At 54.6% G+C, this 21,771-nt stretch overlaps 1 protein-coding gene across 2 annotated transcripts in view; it reads left to right on the forward strand.

The window, feature by feature from the left end:
• Positions 1-5,753, forward strand: part of SLC13A2 (solute carrier family 13 member 2) — a 28,746-nt gene extending 22,993 nt beyond the window's left edge. For both annotated transcript variants that reach the window (XM_004747002.3, XM_004747003.3), the window contains exon 12: positions 220-5,753. In XM_004747002.3, coding sequence (XP_004747059.1) covers positions 220-390 — 171 coding nt within the window. In that variant the 3' untranslated portion in view covers positions 391-5,753. The remainder of the gene's footprint in view (positions 1-219) is intronic.
• The last annotated feature ends 16,018 nt before the right edge of the window (positions 5,754-21,771 follow it).

Genomic DNA, 21,771 nt, shown 5'->3' on the forward strand with positions numbered 1-21,771 from the left:
GGTCTTGAAAGCTCACACAGAGCTTCCTGCTCCCTCCTTAGCGCCAGGATGAAAGCAAGGGACAGGGACCTTGCCTAGTGCTGCAGGTCAGACCCACAGAGAGACTTCTCAGGGAGACTTTGGCCAGTCAGAGAGCTCCTGAGCCCCTAGGAGCCCCTAAGGGATAGTTTCCGGCCCAGCTCAGTGACCGGTCACTCAGACTGGCTCTCCTGCCACCAGGCCCGGACAGGATTCCTGCTCAACATCATCGGAGTACTGATCATCACACTGGCCATCAACAGCTGGAGCTACCCCATCTTTAACCTGCACACCTTCCCATCCTGGGCTGACACCAACAACACGGCCAGCTGCCTGGCCATCCAGGGGAACATCACAACACCAAGCCCCTAGACCCAGGGATGGTCTGGCTAAGACCAGGGAGACCCGCCTGTCCGGATGCCTCTGAGCCAGGACGGGACATGTTCAGGCTCTAAGCCGAACATGGAGAGAAAGGCGCATATACACGGAACCTTGTACGCATGTCTGTGAGGAAGGGGCATGTGTGCTCTGTGCTGCATTTCCAAGGAAAGTGTGTGTGTGTGTGTGTGTGTGTGGTGTCACATGAGGATGTCTGAAGGGGGTTCTTGTGTGCGCACACGACCCTCGGTGTGCATGCTGGGTGGGGTGCACGTCTGGGTTCTCGGACCATACGACGCACCCTGTCTAGCACTTCAGGTCCTCATCTCCCCCACTTGGTGGGTGACCAGCCCCCTTTGCACTGTATTTATTGAAATTTGGGGGTGGGGTAACCCAGGGAGCAGGGCCTACCAGCAGTTGTCATGGCAACGGTCCCTGGGACCAGCCCAGCTACGAGGTCTCCCCAGTCTCTCAGGTTTGGGGGAGAGGGATGGAATATTAGCCCCATTAAAGTCTTTTTTTTTTTTTTTTTTTTTTTCAGTAGAGTCTGGCATGGTTTTCATGGCACTTTCTTGGGCTGGTCCACCACATGGCTCAGGCCCCAGGTTGGGGAGTGCTGGGAGGGGACTTGGCCTCTGTCCTGAGTGGTGGCCCCCTTGGCACCTCTCCCACCCAAGGGAGAAGGTAATGGCCAGGAACCCCTGCCAAGGCTGACTGGAGTGGGCGCAGCCACCCAGGAGAGCAGCACTGACATCACCGGGCCCGGCTAATTGGGAGCTGCCAGTCCCTGCGTGTCTTTGGGAAAACCGGCCTCCCCGTTCCCAGAGCACTCCCTGGGCATTTACATAAAACCCTCTCCCTCTGCCAGTTCCTCACCGACCCTTCCTCCAGCTTGAAAAACCAGTCCCACCAGACCAGGGAAGGCACACTGACCCCATGCTAGGTGTCCAGAAAGAGGGACCCTCACCCAGAGAGGGGGACAGAACAAGAGGGATACCAGTGAGACACACAGGAACAGGTCCAAAGTCGGCACGGACTGCGGAGTCCAGGACCAGACAACGCTCTGGGTCACTCCGCCTCCCTCCCCGCCAGACCCCCTCTGCTTCCCCACCTTTCTGAATTCCTCATGCCACAGCCATCATCCATTCTAGGAGCTCAACGCCCCTTTCCTGCCTGTGAGTTCATCTTTGTGTCAGTCCTAAGTCCCTCACTGGGACCATGGTGCGTAAGCCTTGAGTTCATCGGGATGGAAGTTTCCAAAAGTCTCCTCCGAGTTCCCTCCTGCTGCAGCAGGAGAGAAAAGAGCAATTTTCCAACACTCTCATGCCCACTGACAAAGAGGGCTGAGCTGCGAAGACAGAAAACTGGAATGGACTCAGTTCTGCATTCCCCCTCAGCTGGGCCGTTGCTCAGTCTTCCCAGAGCTGGAGGGTCGAGCTCTAGACAGGAGGGGGCTGCTGCATGTGGGAGAACATGGCTGTCCCCAGGGGACAAGAGAGTCCTGACAGGACCTGGCAGACATCCAGCAGAATGAGGAGTGTCAGGCAAGAGGCTCCACCCCCAACCCAGCCCCCCAGGCTGGCATTCCTCACTCAGGAAGCAGGTCATAAATCATGGCTCCCACCCAGACCCGCACTAGGGCCCCCGTCCTCCACAACCTGGGGCCCTAGGTTCTGGCACCCCCCCAACAGGGAGTGGTGGGCCAACCCCTCCAGAATGGTGGGATTTTTCCAGTGACTTCCCCACAATGCAGTGGGTGCCTAAGAAGCAGCCCCAGCTCATCTCCAAGGAAGGCCCTCTGCTACTATCTTCTTTTGGATTCTAGTTGGGTGCCCACAGTAAAGTCCTCACTGGGGAAGAGGAAAGCGTGCTTCTCAGCTCCCACCCACTGTCCTCCGCTTCCCTTCCTACCTTCACTTCCCCTCAGTCCTGCTCAGAGAGGGCCAGATCGGGACTGAGGCCACACAGCAATCCCCAGCAGATGAGGACTGAACTGGCCCTGCGTTCTTTGGGGACAAGATGGGCAAAAACTGGGGTGACGGTTGAGGGGATCAGGGGTGGCGGGTGCCCTGGCAGAGTGCAGGGCAGCACCCCCCCCCCCCACCGCCAGGTGTTTGGAAACCATCCTCGGCAGGCAGGAAGATGGACACAGGAGGCAGGTAGCACCTGTTGGCTAATCACCGTCATTAGCGAGGCAATAAAGTGGCACGGACTGGGCCAGCCTTTGAAGGGAAGGGCCTGTCAGCCCAGATCTGGTTTTTGTAGCCAGCCCTAGCCCCTCGGCACCTCCTGCATACACTCAGGGCTGTGGCAGGTGGATGGGGCCCCATGGGGACGATGGGCTGCACCCTCTCTGCCTGGGCACCTGCACCCTTTCTCCCGTGACTTCCAGAAAGGGAGTAGGGGGTGGGGGCAGGGAAGCTCCGGGTGTCTCCTAGAGGCTGAATTTGCGCAGTGCTGGGATGCAAGAAATGTGAGAGTGAACTCCCTGTTGCTAGAGAAGAAGTGAGGCTGGAAGCAGCCCAAGGACCGTCCGCCTGCCTGATGCCACTGTTTTCCCAGTTCCTCGCGCAGGGCCAGGCCCAGGGACGGTTGTGTAAAATACATGCATGAAGGCATGAGTGTATCAGAAACATAGGGGGACTTCTTGTCCCTGGAGGTGACATACTGCCCTCAAAGCCCCTTTCCAGGCTGCTGGGCAGAACCAATGTTGTCTTCAGGCTCAGTCCAGAGGCCCAGATTTCTCAGCCGTCTCTTACTTTTTCCCCTGCCTCTGTCTCCTAGAGTTCTGGGAGTGTCCCCTTTGCCTCCTTCCTCCTGCCAGGCAGCCCCAAGCCCAGAGGCAACTGGCAGCCAAAGAGAGCATGGAGGACCTCTCAAGCCAAGTTTTCAAAGAGAAACTAGCGAGGTGGAAAGGGAGCCTTAGTTAGGAGGATGGAGAAGGTGGAAGGAGAGCCACGATACCACCTTCTGGGTTCATGTTGACTTGGGCCTTAGGTCAAGGGCAGCTCTGGGGGTTAGGGTCCTCAAACCCAGAAGAGGTCCCTTGGGAGGCTCAGGCCATGACTTCTCTATCCCCCCAAAGTCCCCGATGGAAGGCTGTTTCCTGCAGGCTGGAGGGTGATATGATGAGGGGTACAGGGTGAGGGGTGGGGTAGGACTGGGATGGCTGAGGTTCTGGTAGGTGCCAGCCCGGAGAGACGCAACCCGGTCTGGGCCCCATTATTCGTGGTCAGCAGAGCCGTGAGGTTCTACTAGGCGCAGGCAGTCAAAAGGGTGAGCCGACAACTTCAGGGAGGGGAGGGGGTAAGGAGGGGACAAAGAAGAGTGTGGGGGCAAGAGCACAGAGCAGCCTGATCGGAAAGACCAGGACAGGGATTCCAAAGAGTTGCTCTTAAGGGCAGGCGACCTACACACATATATACACAGAGCCACAGATTCTTAGGCACAGAACAACTCACAGATACACACACAGACGTGAGTACCTGCATACACAGTTATACACACACATATACACTCATGTGAAAAGTTACAGCCCTTCGGAAGCCCAGTCATTCACAAAAACACAAACACAGCCACGGACATATTTCTGCACACACACACACACACACACACACACACACACACTCTGGCATCACTCTTTCCCCACCTCCACGACCTTGCTTCTTAAAGCAGGAGGGATTAAGACTAGCCAGGAGAAGCCTGTCCTTCTCCCCCAGCAGGACTCTAGCTGAGTCCCTCCCTCCCTCCATCCTGGACCACCCTCCCCCAACCAAGCTCTCAGCTTGGAAACTCCCTGAATTCCCCAGAGGGTCAGCCAACCAGAACAGGCTCAGACCTCTCACCTGGGTGCCCCAGCCACACACCCTCCACAACTCTGGCCAGTGCTCCTCTGCCATCTACAGCAAAGGAGCTTCCTGCTCTCCCCCAGGAAGCCCACCCGGATTAACCTCAGGCCTCTCCAACCCTTCTTTGACATGGGGTCCTCAGGCCTCAGGGCCTCCGGGCAGCTCCACTAGGGCCCAGTTCCTCTGCAGATGGTCTTACATGTCTTCCGCGCCAATGGAGTGAGACTTGGAAAGCCTGGGAAGTGGCAGGCTCAGTCTTGGGAACCCATTTTGGGGAGACGAGTCCAATTCACACAAACAAAAGCAGACAGAAGATGGCTAGTCCTGATATGGGGTACACGGAGGGAGCCCCTGCTTCATCACACTGGGACTCCCCACGGTGGAAACACCCCTCCCCTTTCTTCTCCCTGGGGTCACCAGAGTCTCACATGGGATGGGGATGGCGGACAGCAGCATCAGGGAATTCCATCCCCGGTTAGGGCTGATACAGGCTCAAAGCAGCCCAGCCCTGGGCAGAGCTCAGCAGCCGGCAGCGAATGGGTTCTGACCTCCAGTCTCTGGAGAGACACAGCTTCCCCTGGCCCCGGTCTGTTTCAACACCCAGCCACAGTCCATCCAGGGCAGAGCTAGGCTATACCTACAGGCCCTGAAATGAGGCTGCTGGAATGTGTGAGATCAAACATCCAGACGGAAGTCCTTTCCAAGGAGAGCAGAGCCAACACTGCAGCCCCTAGAGCTGAGGTTAGACACCAGGACAGACTTTCTAGGTCTAGGACTGAACTCTGAGGAGCCGATGTGATGGGAGAAGGAGAGGATGGTCCTGTCTCAAGGTGGAGAAGAGAAGAAAGACCTCACAAACCCCCCTGTAGTCCGAAAACACTGGAATTCCCAAGGCTCCTACTTCAACTCCCAGACGGCCTGCAGTGAGGAAATAGTACTTCTCAGAAAGAAACAGGGACCCAGAGCCTGCACCCAATGCTGGGGCAGGGGTGGATCCTGTCTCCCAAGGGGGAAAAAAGAATTCACCTCTTCATCAGAAGCAGAGTCTGTAGGAAGTTGAAAACCAGTCTCTCCTGGCATCCCATCAGAGCCCCTCTGGGACCCTTGGCCCCCGAATCAATTTACATTTTCTTGATTTTTAAGGAAGTTAAAAATCTTTTTCATTTGTTTATTGGCCATTTGTATTTTACCTCTGAATTGATTACTCATGTCCTTGGCCCATTGTCCTATGATCATTTGATTTATTTAGAGGAGCTCTTTATATATTATTGATTAAGTATTTGTCTGTTATATATGTCGCAACACTTTCTTCCAGGCTGTTTTTGTTTTTCTTTTTTAAACATATATAATTTAGCTTTGTTTATGGTATATTTTTTTCTAATGAAATTTGTAACTTTTACCTGGTCAAGTCTATCAACATACTCATTCATGGTTTCTGGATTTGATGCCTTTCTTAAAAACTGCCTTCTCTGCTCTGTAATTATTAAAATGTTTTCTATATTTTTAAAATTTATGTGTACGGTTTCATTTTACATTAGTCTTTCATCTACCTAAAGTTTTTAAATGAATAGTGTGAAGTAGGATTTAACTTTATTTCTTTCAAATGGAAAACCCAAGGGCACCATGGTGACTCAGTCCACTGGGTGTCTGCCTTCGGCTCAGGTCATGATCCCATGTTCCTGTGATGGAACCTGCATTGGGCTCCCTGCTTGGCAAGGAGCCTGATTCTCCCTCTGCCCCTCCTCCTGTTTGTGCTTTCTCTCTCTCTCTCTCTCTCTCTCTCTCGCTCGCTCTCAAATAAATAAATAAATAAATAAGATCTTTTAAAAAATGGGAAACCCATTATCCGAAGTCCATTCATTGAGTTTTTTACACTTTCCTGCTGCTTACAACTCTTGTTATTATATGTTCAATTCTCAAAAATTCCCATTCATCCCAGACTCTATTATCTTCCACTAATTCATTTGCTAATTTGCACCAAAATCACACTGTTTTAACTGCAGAAGCCCTTATAGAACATTTTGAAATCTGGGGTGCCTGGGTGGCTCAGTGGGTTAAGCCGCTGCCTTCGGCTCAGGTCATGATCTCAGGGTCCTGGGATCGAGCCCCGCATTGGGCTCTCTGCTCAGCAGGGAGCCTGCTTCCTCCTCTCTCTCTGCCTGCCTCTCTACCTACTTGTGATCTCTGTCAAATAAATAAATAAAATCTTAAAAAAAAAAAAAAAGAACATTTTGAAATCTGGAAGGCAAGTTCTCCCTATTAGTCTTCTTTTCCAAAAGTTCTAGATTATCCTCATGTATTAAATCTTCACCAAAATTTAGAATCAACCTGTCAAGTTCAGGGGGTGAAAGATTAGATTTGGTCTGAATTACATTCAGTTTGTAGATTATTTAAAGCAGAACTGACATCATTACAATATTATATTGACCTTTCCGTTCAAGAACGTGATTGTCTTTATATTTACTCAGGCTTTATTTGATGTCCATCAGTGAAGTTCTATTGTTTTCTTCATGGAGATTCTATGTACTTCTTATTACGTTTATTCATGGGTACTGTCTAATGTTGTTACTATTGTGAATAGGATCTTTTGTCTCCTTTTATTTTCCACTTGGCTATTTTAGTTGCATAGACATGGTTTTGGGGTTTTCTGTATGTTCTGGTACTTTACTAAATTCTCTCATTAGTCCTAATAGCTTTTTAGGTGATTCTCTTAAATTCCTAAGTAATCACATCATCTGTAATTTTTGAAGACTTTGCCTCTTCCCTTCTCATATTTATGCCCCTTATTTCTTTTTCTTATCTTATTGCGTTGGTTAGCACCTTCAGAATAATGCTGATTGATAGCAATGAGAGCAGCTTCCAATTCATAGCTTTCATGGTTCTCTGTGCCCATATGGAAATACCCATAAGTCTAAAATAATAATTACCCTCATATACACTAGAGAGGAGCAGTAACAAACACACTAGAAGGTCCAGACAGCTGTTCTTTCATTATGAAACACCCATTTTTTATGAGGTTAAGGGAACAGAGCTTTGATTGCTAACATGAGCCCCAGAGAAAGATGCATTGAGTCAGGGCCCCTGTTCTAGCCCCAGAACACAATTCCTACATCCAGGTGAGCAAACCAGCACATCCTCATTTCCCACCCACCACCACTGGGCCAGGGGAAGAAAGAGAGGGCACATATTTATTGAGAATCTACTGTATACCAGACATTGTGCTAGGAACTTTAAACATGATCTTATTTAATCTTTGCCACAATTCTTTTATTTTTTTAAGATTTTATTTATTTGACAGACAGAGATCACAAGTAGGCAGAGAGGCAGGCAGAGAGACAGAGAGGGAAGCAGGCTCCCTTCTGAGCAGAGAGCCCGATGCGGGACTCGATCCCAGGACCCCGGGATCATGACCTGAGCCGAAGGCAGAGGCTTAACCCTCTGAGCCACCCAAGTGCCCCTAATCTTTGCCACAATTCTATGAGTAAATAATATTATTCCCTTGTTAACAGATGCGGAATCTGAGACCCCAGTGGTAAGTATGGAGGATAACACCACTAACCATCACTCACAGATGGGTTCATTATTATCTACCTCAGCACTCTCTTTTCTGAAATGATTGTTCCCTGCCTAGACCAAGGAGTCTCCAAATGTTTAAGTCTGGTGGAAGATGACAGCCACCATCCCCCAGCCAAGGTTAGCCTGACCTCCCTCCTCAGAATGAGATGGAGAAAGTGGGGAGGAATGGCCATCTCCAAACCCTCAGGCCAAAAGCCAAACCCCAGGCATTACTGAGCGGCAGATCACCGCTAGGTCTCTGGACACTTCAGCTCCAGAAACAGATACAAGTGGGCTTAGAAACCAGGACAAGTGGGGAAGAGAGAGGAGAGAAAGAATGCCCAGGGACAAGAGACGGGGGTGGGGCAAAGAAGATGGGAAAGGAAGCAGTGAGAAGGAGATGGGGATAGGACCTGGGGCGGCGGGGGGGAGGGGGGAGGAGAGGAAGGTCAGGGTTCAGAGGGGAGCAGTGGGGACCAATTCCAAGGGCTCACGAGGCACCCCCCTATCCATGTCGACTCTGAGGGGCCAGAATCAGGGCCACAACCATATGCATTTCTTTTTCCATCCCCCAGAACATAAAGAGTGGCTCTGGGATCGTGATACAGAACCAAGGGCTACCTCCCCCCACCTCCACCTGCACAGACCAACAGATACACACACAGACCAAGACTGCTGACCCAGAGCACAGACACAGAGGGCCTACCAGAGGACACAGACAGGGGCGCTTGGGTGGCTCAGTCAGTTAAGCATCTGCTCAGGTCATGATCCCAGAATCCCAGGATCGAGTCCCACATCAGGTCTCCCCACTCAGCGAGGAGTCTGCTTCTCCCTCTGCCTCTCCCCTCACCCTCCCAACCCCCGACTCCTGCTCATGCTCTCTGACTCACTCTCTCAAGCGAATAAATAAAATCTTAAAAAAATAAAATAAAAATACATTAGTAAAAATTAAATAAATAAGTAAAAAGAGGATGCGGACATAAGATCTAGACCCCCACACAGACACAGGGGAAGACACTGACGCAGATGTATGCCACTCTAGGAGACAGGTGTACAGACACCTGGAGAGACTCACATGTTCACAGACCCATGGAGGGAGCCGTGTGCATATCCACATCAGGGTGCCCACGCGCGCGTGCACACACACACACACACACACACACACACGGAGAGACCCTGAAGGTATCCGAGGGACTGGAGAGACAGAGGGTTGGACTCCGTAGACGGATAGTTCTCTGCACGTCTGTGTTTGAACCCAGCCTTTGAGAGATCACGGCCACTGCCTGGTCCCATCAGGCCGCAGAGAACCCCGTGCTGCCACGCAGTGCCGCTCCCCAGGATCCCTTTGCAGGTTCCGTGAACATACGTGTGGTGGCCCAGCTCTCCTGACACACGTGTGCGTGTCCCAACAAGCCTGTGCCCCACCCGTGGGGACTGACATCCCCTTTCTGGGGTGCAGGTGGGGGCCACGGGACAACCCTCTCCTCCACAGGCCACAGGCTGTGCCCGCTGGCAGAGACTGGGGGCTGGGGCTGGCCTGGGCAAAGGGAGGGGTTGGGGGGGGAGCCGGGGTGCGGCTGGGGCGGGCGCAGGAGCCGGGACCTGTCAAACAAGAGCCAAGGAGCAAACGAGCTTCTTAGTCACCTTGCTCTTCTCCCCGTTTTGGCAGCAGCCCCTCAGGGCAAGGGGAAGCTGATATCATAATTATTGGCTCACCCAGCAGCTGCCTCCCCTCACCTGATGTCAGCACAGACCCAGGACGGCCACGCTGACGGACTGACAGGCGGACGGAGCTCCTGGCCCCCCAGACCCGGGCCCCCACGCCGACCTGCTTCACTGAGCAGGTAAGAGGAGACTGGTCCCAAGTCAGCCGTGGAGGCCAACAAGGCAGGACCAGAGCATGGGGGGGTGGGAGTTTGCCTTTTTAACGGGCCCTGGGAGAGGCTGGCAGCCGCTGGGTGCTCCCCATCTTCTCACTGCAGCCGAAGGGAGACTCAGGAAGCGGGGTGAGTGCCTGGAGGACAAAGAGGACCACCCCCCTCGTGTTCTTCCCTCTCGTCCCTGTCCCAGGCTGCCTAACATCAACCCTTCTCACTGAGTAGGACTTGCGGTTCTGGGGTTGGCTGGATTTTGTGTGTGGCTCTGTGGCTGGAGAGGCTGGGCTGAGCCACCCCCATGCTGGGGAGAAATGAGGACTCGGCAATACTAGGACCGGAAAACTAGAGCTGAAAGGCGGGGAGGCAGATTCTTAATTGTAGTGGCTTTCTGGGGGAGAGGGGACATCCCAGCTCCAAGGGGCTGGGTGATGCCAAGGGGCTCTGTTGATCCAGACATCGCTTAATGTCTCTGGGCCGCTTGGGCTGGGGTCTGGACGCCTGGGGGCTGGAGGGAGGCCTGGGATGCAGAAAGGAGATGGCACGGCTGGTGGAGAAGCAAACAGGTGGCAAACAGGTGTTGTGGCCAGCACGGATGCAGAGCTCAAGGCAGAATCCCCCGGAGGTCTAGGAACACCTCCCTCCCTCAAGACCTCTGTGATCAAGAGGTCTGGCGAGCAGACCTGGGATGGGCAGGCAGCTCTAGGACCCTTGAAGGGTAGAACTGGGAGTCTGGCAAGCAAAGGCTCTTAGGGAAATGGCTGGAGCGCAGGAAGCCCCCTCGGGCTCCCACAGCTTCTCCCCACCACCTACCTGATCAGGTAAGGTTCTGGCATTCCCCGGGGAGTCCCCCAGGCCCTCCCTAAATGTCCAAAGAAGCAAGTTAGATAAAGCACAGACTCTAACAAGTGGGCGTGTTTGCCTGCTCTCTCTGCACCTACGAGCGTGGGGTGGACGTTGGTGTGGGGGAGTATGTGTGCGTTTGTGTGTGCATTGTGTCCAGACCCAGCTGGCCGGCGGGAAAGGACCTGGGTGAACAGGACTCGGCCCAGAGAAGTCCCCTCATCCCTCTCCCAGCCCCGATGCCGCTTAAGTCCCATGCCAGGCGGGACTGCCCTCCCCACTTTCTAATCCTGCAGGTGGAGGCTCGCACAGCTCTGTCAAAGTCAGGAAGTCTCCACTGCTCTGCTTGACCCATAGCCTTGGCCTTCCCCCACTGATGAGACCCAGCTTCTCTGGGCTGACTGGAGAATGGCCTTGCACTCCAGTCCTGTCCCCACAGAGATTGACTCAGGTCCTTTTGCCACCTCGGTCATTGCCCGACCCACAAGACACAGGCCGTAGGAGGCCATCCCCCACTGATGGGGGGTGTGGCACCTCCTGTCCTAGACCTTCTCTTGTGTTGGGGGGCCAGGCAGGGCCAGACACAGGCTGAGGTTGGGGAGACTCGGGATCCTCAGGGCCCACGGTGCCATGGGGAGAGGCCATGTCCTCCCAGCTCCCCACCCAGCCCCGCCCGTGGTGCCTCTGTGGAGCTCAGCTCCCGGCTCCGGGGCCTGCTGAGGCATGCTGGCCCCCCAGGCCCGGCGCCTCGCTCACCTCCCAGGGCCAGGAACCTGTTCTCCCGGGAATGCCAGGGAGTTCTCAGAGGACTTCATTTCCCAGGGGCTCAAGGAGCCCCAGAATCCTCTCAATTCTGCTCTCGGTTAGGGGAGAGAAAGATGGGGGGTCCCTGCTCCCCCATCTTTGTCTCATCTGCAAACTGAGCCCACCACCTTTCCCCCTACCAATGGCCTTCGCCATTCATCGTGAGAAGGGGAGAAGGCTCGGGAAGTGAAAGACAGAGGGGAAAGCCCACCAGGGACACGTGCCTTCCAGGAGGCCGTCGGATGCCAGCCCCCACCCACACCCTAGTCTCAGGGAGGGCCTTTCTTTAGCCCCCAAGGAGAGCCCCATCTGCCTTCCTTCCCACGGGCTCGGTCCATCCTTCACAGCCGGGAAGTCCTCCCTGATGTCTAACTCCCTCCTTCCGGCTTGTGTCTTCTTGCACAGCAAAACCCCACCGCATGCACAGGGCCCAAGCATATGGCTAGAGACTGTTACTGAGGCACACTGAAACTTCCAGAGACCTGGTATATGGGAAAGGACAGAAGGACGGCCCCACTGCCCTTCTCGTGGTCTTTCCAACCCCACACTCTGATGAGATGGGGCTGTTGGGAGCCACTTCTGCCCGCCTCCCCTAATCTCCCCCCATTACAGAGGGAGGCAAGGACAGGGGTCCCGCAGCCCTGCCCTCCCCTCTTCCCTTCCTCATCACAGCCCACCACCCCGGCTAGGCCTGCAAGGGGACTCCAGCAAGCTGAGACTGGCTTCTGCAAGCAGGAGAGATGGACGTTGGACTTCGTGACATGTTTCAGGGTCATAAACTGAATTTGGCTGGACTGTGTGACCACAGGAGGTGGTTTCCTGAGCGGAGAGGCAACCATTGATCTGGGATGGGTGTGGCTGGGCTGGCAACATGCCCAGGAGCAGGGAAATGACAAGATAACCTTTGGGAGAGTGCATCTCAGAAGCATCAAACATCCCTGAATAATTTTGATCTTTCCGATTTACTGCCCCTTCTTCCATCTCTGTGCCCATCTCCAGCCTTAATCTCCAGCCTCCCCCTAACACCTCCACTCACACCCACATCCCCAATTTCACCTCAGTCTCTACAATCCCACCCCTCTCTTCCCCTTCTACCTCACCTCCACAGCCCCACGTCCATCCTCAACCCCAAATCCATCTTCCATCCCCACCTCCCTGGGATGGATCTCTCCATGCACCTCAAAGTCCAACACCCCTCAGCCTCATCCTCACCAGGTCCTTCCATGTCCTCCCCCTTCTCCCAGTGTTTAGGAAAAGCCCAGAGCAATGCCACTAGAACAGAAAGGACTGGATGGGGTCATCCTCGAAGAAGTCCTCTACTTCCTGAGCCTGTCCAGGCCTTCAAGGCTGGATGCTGGCCAAACAGTAAAAATGAGGTCAAGTGCAACAAGACGAGTTGAGGTCTGATGTTCAGATGGACCTCTCTGCATTGCAGGTGGGTGGCAGGCCAGGGGGAAGCTGGAGAGACACGCCCAGAGGGCCCCAGAGGGAGGTAGCAGCAAGCTTTCTTGGGGGGGCCTCAAGTATAACCAATCCAGTTAGGCATGGCTGGCCCCAAAGCAGAGAGATGGACAGAAGCTGAAGCCAGAAAACCTGCCGGGTTGTTTAGGAATGACTGCTGTCGTGAGCATCCCTGGGTCTCTACCCTGCCTGTGGTTCTTGCTTAGTCAGCTCAGATTAATGGGGCCGGAGAGAGAATTAGCTGAATCGTGATCACTCAAGAAACTTGACCCAAGAGCCAGCTGTGAGTCACAGAAAGAAAGGGAACCCTTGCTGTCCTGGCTACTCTGGGAGCTCACTGGGGTGGGCACCCCCCCAAGAACCAGAGAGCCCACTGGGAGTTCCGCCCCTAACCTCCACCCCGAGCTCATGGGAAGATGGTTCATCAGTTAGCTTGAAGCCCTGCTCCTCCAGCCTGAAACTACTGCTTCTGACAAATGACAGCCGGCTTGGCCACCAACACACACACACACACACACACACACACACACACCCCTAGCATGGGGCGTGTCACTGGAGCTGGATTGCCCGGAGACACTTGGAGTCCACCTACACTTGTAAATTCCATAGCCATGTCCCACACTACACAAGTCTGTCAGTCTTGGAAGCCATCAGATGTGCACACACACACACACACACACACACACACACACATCAACAAGCTCAGAAAACCCAGGGATCAGACTTCCCCTAGGCAGAACCAGAGCGATCTTAGCAGAGCCCAGGCAGCAGGGCTCACCGTCAGAGACGTCCCTGGCTCCTTCCGGGAGGGGTGGCTGGAGCCCACGTGGGGCCCTCCAGAGCATGTGGTTTTGGAGAGGAGGCTCAGCCTCTCTGAGCCTTCCCATGCTCTCCGAGGTGGGAAGGGTTTTGGAGAGAAAGTTCTTTGGGCTGACAATACCAAGCCCTGGGGAGGACCCGGGGATGCTTAGGGGAGAAAGGTGAGGACTGGAGCCCGCGAACTAGATGCGTTCAGAGAAACACCCCCAGAAGGAACTGCTTCTCTGCATCCTTCTCCTCAGATGCGCAAGGGAGTGAGTGGGCACTCGGCTGGCTTCACCCAGTCTGGGGGAGCCTGGAGGAAGAACCAGCGCCCAGATACCTGCGTAGTGGAGAATAGCCCCTTTCACAATCCCTTCAGTTTCCTCATCTGTCAGATGGAGAAAGGGCTTGGCTGGGTGGGCCCTCCCGTGCTCTTTTCTCTCCAGCTGGGTAAACTCAAGCAGTTAGCTTGCAGCCCACCTTGGAGGAGGGCGCACGGGCTCTGGATGACTTGGGGGGAGGGGCCGCACCCTGAAGGATTTGTCTGGTACTAGATCTGTATTATTAGTAGTGATGACAGAATTCATACCCGTGAGAATAGGCTGGTAATAATGAGCAGGTCTTCTGAAAATGTACAGAGCACAAGAGGCCCCTGGCCCAAGGGAAGGTGGGGGGTCCCGAGCCCCCACTAGGGTGGGTAGGCAAAGAGGGCCCACCAACTGAATGGGAGCACTCTTACCTTCCCCCATGGGAACACCCTGGGAAGGGCCAATGGTTGAAGGGGGAATGATGTCAGCCCCCAACCCTTTCCTGAAATCCCATGGGCCCAGGACCTCGGGGGAGGAAGCAGGAGACCCAGAAAAAAGTGATGTCAGTTTAGCTTCTTCCAACCATTTTGATTTTCCGAGTCCTCAGTCAGTCTCCAGGATAGCCAAGAGAGTTATGTAGGGCAAAGATGATCCCACTGAACACAGGAGGAACTGAGGTTCATGGCCGTCCTAGCCCATGCTGATGGCAGAGCTGGGAAAGAACACTTCTGAGGTCTTTGGTCAGAAGGACCAAAGGGAGGGAGCAGGGGGCTTGGTGGAGCGGCCGGGGGCTTCTGAGATGATAACGGCCAGGCTAGGGGGATGAGGTAAAACAAGGTTGTAGTCATCCCTATCAGTCTCCGAGCTCAGATGCTCAGCTGCCAATCACACCATAGCCCATCGGCATCTCAGCCAACTATCCATGAGGCCCGCAGGATGCCAGGGACGGGACGACAGGTTCACTGAGTGACTTCTTAAGGGGGGACTTCTGAACACAGGACTGTCTGTCGAGCTAATTGGTGGTCAGAGGCTGGCAATGTAGTCCTATCCACCCGCCCATTCCTCCACCTCCTCAGACAGCATGCATGGCTGGAGGAAGTTCGTCATAAGGGAGAATGAGGCCATATTTCATAATCTGTGAAAAATCCTCCTGTTCCTTCCATCACTCCCCACCTCACCCTCTGCTCTTTGGCCCCTTTCACAGTTGGGAAGACTGAGGTTTAGAAGGAAATTGCTTCTCCGGAGATCAGTATCTGGGGCCTCAGAACACTGCTTTTTGCACGCTGGTCCCCCTGGGGGGCTTTAGCAGGCAAGAGTCCCCACCCTCCAGGAGCCCAGCTCTCTTGTCAAGCCCCCAGTGGTGCCTGGTTGCTTTGTCTATCTACGAGTCCCTTGCCAAGCTTGTTCTCACCATCAGACCCAATTATGCTTTTAAAAACCCCTGGGTCGGGGGAGGGGGTGCTTTGGTGGCTCAGTGGGTTAAACCTCTGCTGTTGGCTCAGGTCATGATCTCAGGGTCCTGGGATGGAGCCCCACATTGGGCTTTCTGCTCAGCAGGGAGCCTGCTTCCCCCTCTCTCTCTGCCTACCTCTCTGCCTACTTGTGATCTCTCTCTCTCTCTCTTTCTTGCTCTCTCTCTTTGTGTCAAACAAATAGATTTTTTAAATCTTCAAAAAAAAAATAAAATAAAAAAATAAAAACCCCTGAGGGAAGGTAGAGGGGAGGGGCACCTTCCTCTCTAAGTTGCCCATCTAAGGGGCTCATGTTCTTGGAATTGAGAATTTTCCTCCTCTTCTTCCTACTAACCTTGGCGAGCAAGCTAACCTTGCTTCTGGGAGCAAGATCTGGGGTGGGCTCATGGCTGCAGAGCCTGGGCTCGGGAATAGGCAGGAGGGAGGAAAAGGCAGACCATGAATGATCTTCAAGAGTAAGAGTAAAAGATCTCTTTTACTCTTGGGGTGTTTAGGTCTCCAGAAAGGGGCATCTAAGGAGTAGGGAGAACCTATTAGAGCCAGTGGACTGTGACTAGGTGGACAGTCTTTTCTAGGAGAAAAGGGGTCTTGGGAAGAAGTGTGTCTCAAAAGGAATGGATAGGAGCATGAAGGGTGGCATTTCTTATTTCCTTAAAACCAAGCAACCCTTCCGGGTTCCCATTTACCAAATGAACATCCTCAGGGATGTTCCCCATCCATTCATCCATCAGTCTCTCCATCTGTCCATCTATCCAGCTGTCCAGCTTCCCATCCAGTCATCAGTCCACCCATCAATCTGTCCATCCGTCCCCCTGTAGACTGCATCCACCCATCCGTCGTCCATCCATCCAGAAAGGTCAGGCCCCAGTTGGTCTCCCCGGGGCTGCCACGAAGGGCCTGTGGTCCTGTGGCATTTATGGGGCACGTGACCTGCCTGCCTGGCCTGGGGAGGCAGCCCCGCCCCAGCCCTCAGGCAGGGGGCCGGTCCAGGCATGTGGGAGTATTTATACCTCGATGGAGGCTCCCTGGGTGTTGCTGGGCTGAATGACTCCCCGAAGCCGTGATGGTGGCCATGGCCCCGAGCCCACTGTGAGTGCTTGGGTTCAGCTCCTCCGAGGCCAGAGCTGGGTGGCAGGGTTGGGGATGGGCCAAAGAGATGGGAAGCTGTTCAGAGGTGGCCAGGGATGGTGGAAAGGAAAGGATGCCCGGCAAAGGAGAGTGGGGGAAAATAGGAAGCTGCTGGAGTCGGGCATCCACAGCAAGGCTGGGACCCACCCCAGAGAAGGGATGAGTCGGTTGCCTCTGGAGGATTCCTTGATGGATGGCGGGAAGAATAGGGCAGGAGGACTAAAATGACAAGGGAGACTATGGTTCGATATCTGGAAGAACTTCCAGGTCAGCCCCAGACATGGAAGGGGGCTCAAGTGCTTTCTCAGGATGGGCGCACCGAGTGCCAGTCTAGGACCAGTCGGTTTCCAGCCGCAGGGGAACGACTGCAGTGGCTCTGGGACAGCTCTGTCTTGGGGGATGGGAATGGCTCAGCGGCAGGTGTCCTTGGCTCAGGTTTGAGGAAAGCATCCCATGAGGGGGATGCTGCTTGCTATTGCTGCTTGCTCTTCTCCACTCCTCCCCCTGCTCTTTCTGTCCCTAGGCTGCCTCTCACAGCACTTTAATCAGATCTCAGGGCAGCTGACCCTTTTTCCTGAAACTGAGGCCGGGTGGAGAGCCAGAGGGGCCAGAATTTCAGCTTCTGAACCCCCAACCTGCATGGGACGAGAGGATGGAGAAACTCCCTCCTTCTTGGCACACTTGCACTCCCAGTATCCTGGGGTGCTCAAGCCTCGGGAGCAGCCCCAGGGCCCTTCGTGGCCTCCCCCAGCTAGGTAATTACTGAGCTGCTCCAGGGGCCCCCTCCCAGTGGCCGGGAGGGCGGAGTCCTGGGTGGGGCCACCGGCAGCACCAGGCCCGGGCCCCACCTCTCATAAAACATGCTGCCGCAGCCAGTGACAGAAACCATTAAGGCGGAACTCTACCATCTCCTCCCCACTCATAAAGGCGGGTGGGAGGCTGCCCAGTGGGAGGGAGTGTGCAGAGAGCCCAGGAAGGGCCCTCCGTGTCCTCTGTGACTCAGCTGCCCACAGAGGATGCAGAGACAGACAGACCCTCCCAAGGGAACCTCCAACGTTGTCCCCAGCCCGCCACTCTGGCTCCCAGGTGGGAGCGAGGATGCTGAGGGGTCCCTGAGCGGAGGCCGGGGAGTGTCATGGTTAGGCACACAGGTTCTGAGGCCCAGGTGTGAATCCGGGGGGATGGGAGGGGGTCATATAATTTGGTAGCTAGACCAACTCGGGTTAAGTAGGGTTAACGGGAGCCTCAATCCCTTCATCTATAACATGAGGATAATAAATCCTCTTCTGGGGTATAATAATTCCCCCCAGCTGTAACTGGAGGATTTCCTCAGGGAGGTCCCTTAGGGAGGCACGGCACGGGGGAGGCCCCGCGGACAGCTCGTAGGACATGGGCACTGCTGGAGGCAGGACCAGTGTCAGCAACTTCAGATGCAAATGGTTGCGACCCCTCATTGCACTTATAAGGAAACAGAGGTACAGAAAGAGAAAATGACTTGGCCAAGGTCACACAATCGGCAAACAGGGGGTCCTCCGCCTCCCACTTCTTCCAAATGGTCTCTTCTGCCTGAGTTCTAAGGCACCAGGAGAAGGGTCTCTGAGAAGTGGGGAGATGTCCTGGGTAGAGGGAGCACAGGGCCTGGCTGTTTGTGAGAAGGGCACAGACCAAGGACGCAGTGATGCTCCTTGTTGTTCCTGCTGTCATGCTTTCTGGGGAATTTCTTCCTATCGTGCTCCCTAAGCAGGTTAGGGAGCAGGGACTCTGCTCTGCCTTCCCTCTGAGCCCAAGGAAGATCAAGTGTCCTTCTTCCAGCCCTAGCCATGCCCCGAGACTCTCTGAGGATCATGGGCAGAGGAGAGGTAGCTTAGAGAGCCGAGGGTAGACAGGGTGCTGAGCTACTGAGCTGGTCTCCAGACCCTGTTTGGTCAGGGTTATTGTGTGTTTGGGGGTGTGGCTGGGGCTCCTGTGCCCGGAGTTTCGGGAGACGGGATTTTCAGTTTTAGCTGTAGGGCACTGGGCACGTCCCTTCCTCTCTCTGGACCTCAATTTTCTCTCCTGAAAAATGGGGTTAATGACCTTGCCCCCTCTCCTGGTGCTGTGCTGGTCAATGCTCACCAACGAGCTCTTCCCACCCCCACCCCCTAAAAAAGTCTCTGATTTGTAGTGTTTGCTAATGTCCATGGGTAAATGCTTACACCATGGCCAATCCAGTCTGATTTGACAGAACGGGGAGCTGGAAAGACGTGGGCACAGTTGGCTCCTGCAAGACCACAGTAGCTGTCTCTAGCACACCACTGCCTGTTACCCTCTGGGGCAGAGGGAGAACAAAGCAGATGAGAGATATGAGAGCTTTGTAAAATTGCAGGGTGCTCTACAGATGGAGAGTCAGGAGGACGATCGGTCGGTAGGTCGGTCATCCTTACAGTCGAAGGGACCTCAGGGCACAGTCTGCCTTTGAGAGCCCTGGCCCAGCTTCAGTCCAGGAAGGGGGCAGGCTGTGGATCGGGGGAGCCCACACTAAGCGGCAGGGTCATGGCAGTCATTTCTGGTAGCTGCTGGGATCTGAGAGAGGAGGTGAGCTGACTGGACCTCCCCCATGGGTTTGCTGCTATTTGCGCGTGCGTACACACACACACACACACACACACACTCATGATCGTGTTCCTTGGAACAAAAGCAGGTAGGATAGAGGTTAGACTCCAAGATTCCCTCTGAATGTGGATGCTAGCCTCAGGACACTGGAGCCATTGGCGAAGCCTCCTGAGAGATCTAAAGCAATAGAGCAGCCCTCCCCACTCCCTACCTTCCCTGGGAGCTTCTACGGACCCTGGCTCCATCTACCACAGGGGGATAGCTGGCATGATCTCTGAGGCCAGAGAGTCAAGGGGAGGGAAGTTTAGCCTCCACCAGTGCAGGTGGATGATGCCATGGAGACAGAGGGGGGAGTCCTCCTTCCCCCATCCCCAGAGCTCATGCTTTAAATTAACTCTGCCCCACTGCTAATTATTACTAATAGCTACTATTTATTGAGTATGTACTATGCATTAAGCTATTTACAAGCAATATTTCATCTAATGCTACAGAGAGGTATGTATTATTAGCCCTCTATTACAGATGAGGAAACTGAGGCCCAGGGACGGAAGTGAAGCACCTTGCCCAACCGAAGTCCTGCAGTTCCTGGGATTCAGATTCAATCCTGACCCTAGAGCTTCTGAACTAGATCATCCAACCTCAGGGTCACTGAGAGCTACTCCAGGGAGGGGTCGGGGACCAGCCCAGCCCTCTCCCTTACCCAACAGTGAGCTCCTTCCTGTGCTGGACAGGACCCCTTACTTATACCAATCAAAGCCCCACAGGCTGGCCTCTTTTCTTTTTTCTTTTCCTTTCTTTTCTTTTTTTTTTTTTAAGGTTTTATTTATGTATTTGATGGAGAGAGACACAGCGAGGGAGGGAACGCAAGCAGGAGGAGTGGGAGAGGGAGAAGCAGGCTTCCCACTGAGCAGGGAGCCCAATGCGATGCTTGATCCCAGGACCCTTGGACTGTGACCCAAGCCAAAGGCAGATGCTTAACAAATGAGCTACCCAGGGGCGCCTAGGTGGCTCAGTGGGTTAAAGCCTCTGCCTTCAGTTCAGGTCATGATCTCAGGGTCCTGGGATCGAGCCCCGCATTGGGCTCTTTGCTCAGCGGGGAGCCTGCTTCCTCCTCTCCCTCTCTCTGTCTGCCTCTCTGCCTACTTGTGATCTCTGTCAAATAAATAAATAAAATCTTTAAAAACACACACACACACACACACACAAAAACAAATGAGCTACCCAGGCTCCCCTGCCCAGCCTCTTTTGGATGCATTTGGCAGGGAACCGCCTCTTTCAGGGGCTGTGTGGTCTTAGGCTAAGTCACTGAACCTCTTCTCCGGGCCTCCTTTCCTCATTTGTAAAACAGTCTGGTCTGAGGTGACCAAAAGGGTACCACTGAGTCAGGAGTGGGCCCTCATAAAACCAACCCAGAGGAAGCTCGGCAGGAAGACCATTCCAGGGCAGTGGACCTCTGAGCTCTGTGTGCACTCCCTGGTTTTAAGCCTGTCTATGGGGCTTGGCCAAGTCCATGTGCATCATACAGCTGTGTGTGAACTAAAGCCTTCAGTTGAGGTCTCTGAGATCAGGAAGTGAGCCAGGTCTCCAGATGATATCCTGGGACGCAGAGGCTGATGCAAGGGTGGGAGTGGGGCAGAGGCTTCAGGGGGCCTTCCGGGAAGGTCGGGCCCTCAGAAGGAGGTGCGGCCTGCTCTCAGAGGAGCAGAGCTGGGATCTGAGCCCCCCAGAGGCCAGGCTGAGTGAAGGCCAGGCAGAGAGGGCAGCTGCCTCCTGGGGAGACATTGACCGATCTCCCCAGGCCTGCCAGGCCCAAAGTTGCAGGACCGTTGGGGAAACCAGAGGCCTGGGTCAGTAAGGCCAAATGCGTGACACATGTCCTTGAGGGTTTGCTATGGGCCAGTCATCTTTCACACGTTATCTCCCTTCATCTGACCCCGGGAGATAGGCCCACAAGCCCCATTCATCAGAGGAACAAGATACAAAGAATTACAGGGGGTTTTCAAAATCGAGGAGCCAGGTGGTGACACAGCTGGGACTCAAAGTCAGGTTGGACCAAACCTAAAACCTTTGCTCTTTCTTAATCACACACCATTCTGCCTCGGGAGAGGGGAGTGACCACCCCCCCCCCATGGGTTCCAAAGCCCAAGACCTGGGGGAGACGAAAGGGCCCCGGCCTCACCTGTGGAGGTGCCGGAGGAGGCTTGGGAAAGCAGCCCTGGGCCACATCCAGGCGTGGCAGGCAGGCCCCAGCTGTCCCAGGACTGTCCAGGGAACGGCAGTGTGGGGGGCAGGGGGCGGGCCATCAGTCATGCGGAGCCGGAGATAGGCTGCCCTGCACCCCGGGCCCCATGCCTGCTCCGCTGTGGTGTCCAGTTACGGCCAGCTCTGCGCTTCCCTGGTCACGCCGCATTTAGCATTATGATTGAGAGGGTGCCGGGACATGGAGAAGGGGCGGTAGGGACTCTTGAAGGGGCGGGAGAGCCTCCCCATGCCCCCCTCATCTGGACCCCAGTTACTAGACCCCTCTGCCACTGATCCCTGGAGGGACTTGGGGCAAATGCCCTCCCTTCCTTGTTCACGGCACCCCCCAAGCAAAGGGAAGAGACAGTTCATGCCTCCCTGGCATGCAGATCCTAGACTGGGCACCATGGGGTCCCCCAGGGCACTCCCGAGAGAGTTCAGTCTGGGA

The sequence above is a fragment of the Mustela putorius genome, unplaced genomic scaffold (genome assembly GCF_011764305.1).
Source record: "Mustela putorius furo isolate JIRA1106 unplaced genomic scaffold, ASM1176430v1.1 tig00003962_pilon_pilon_pilon, whole genome shotgun sequence".
NCBI lineage: Eukaryota > Metazoa > Chordata > Mammalia > Carnivora > Mustelidae > Mustela > Mustela putorius.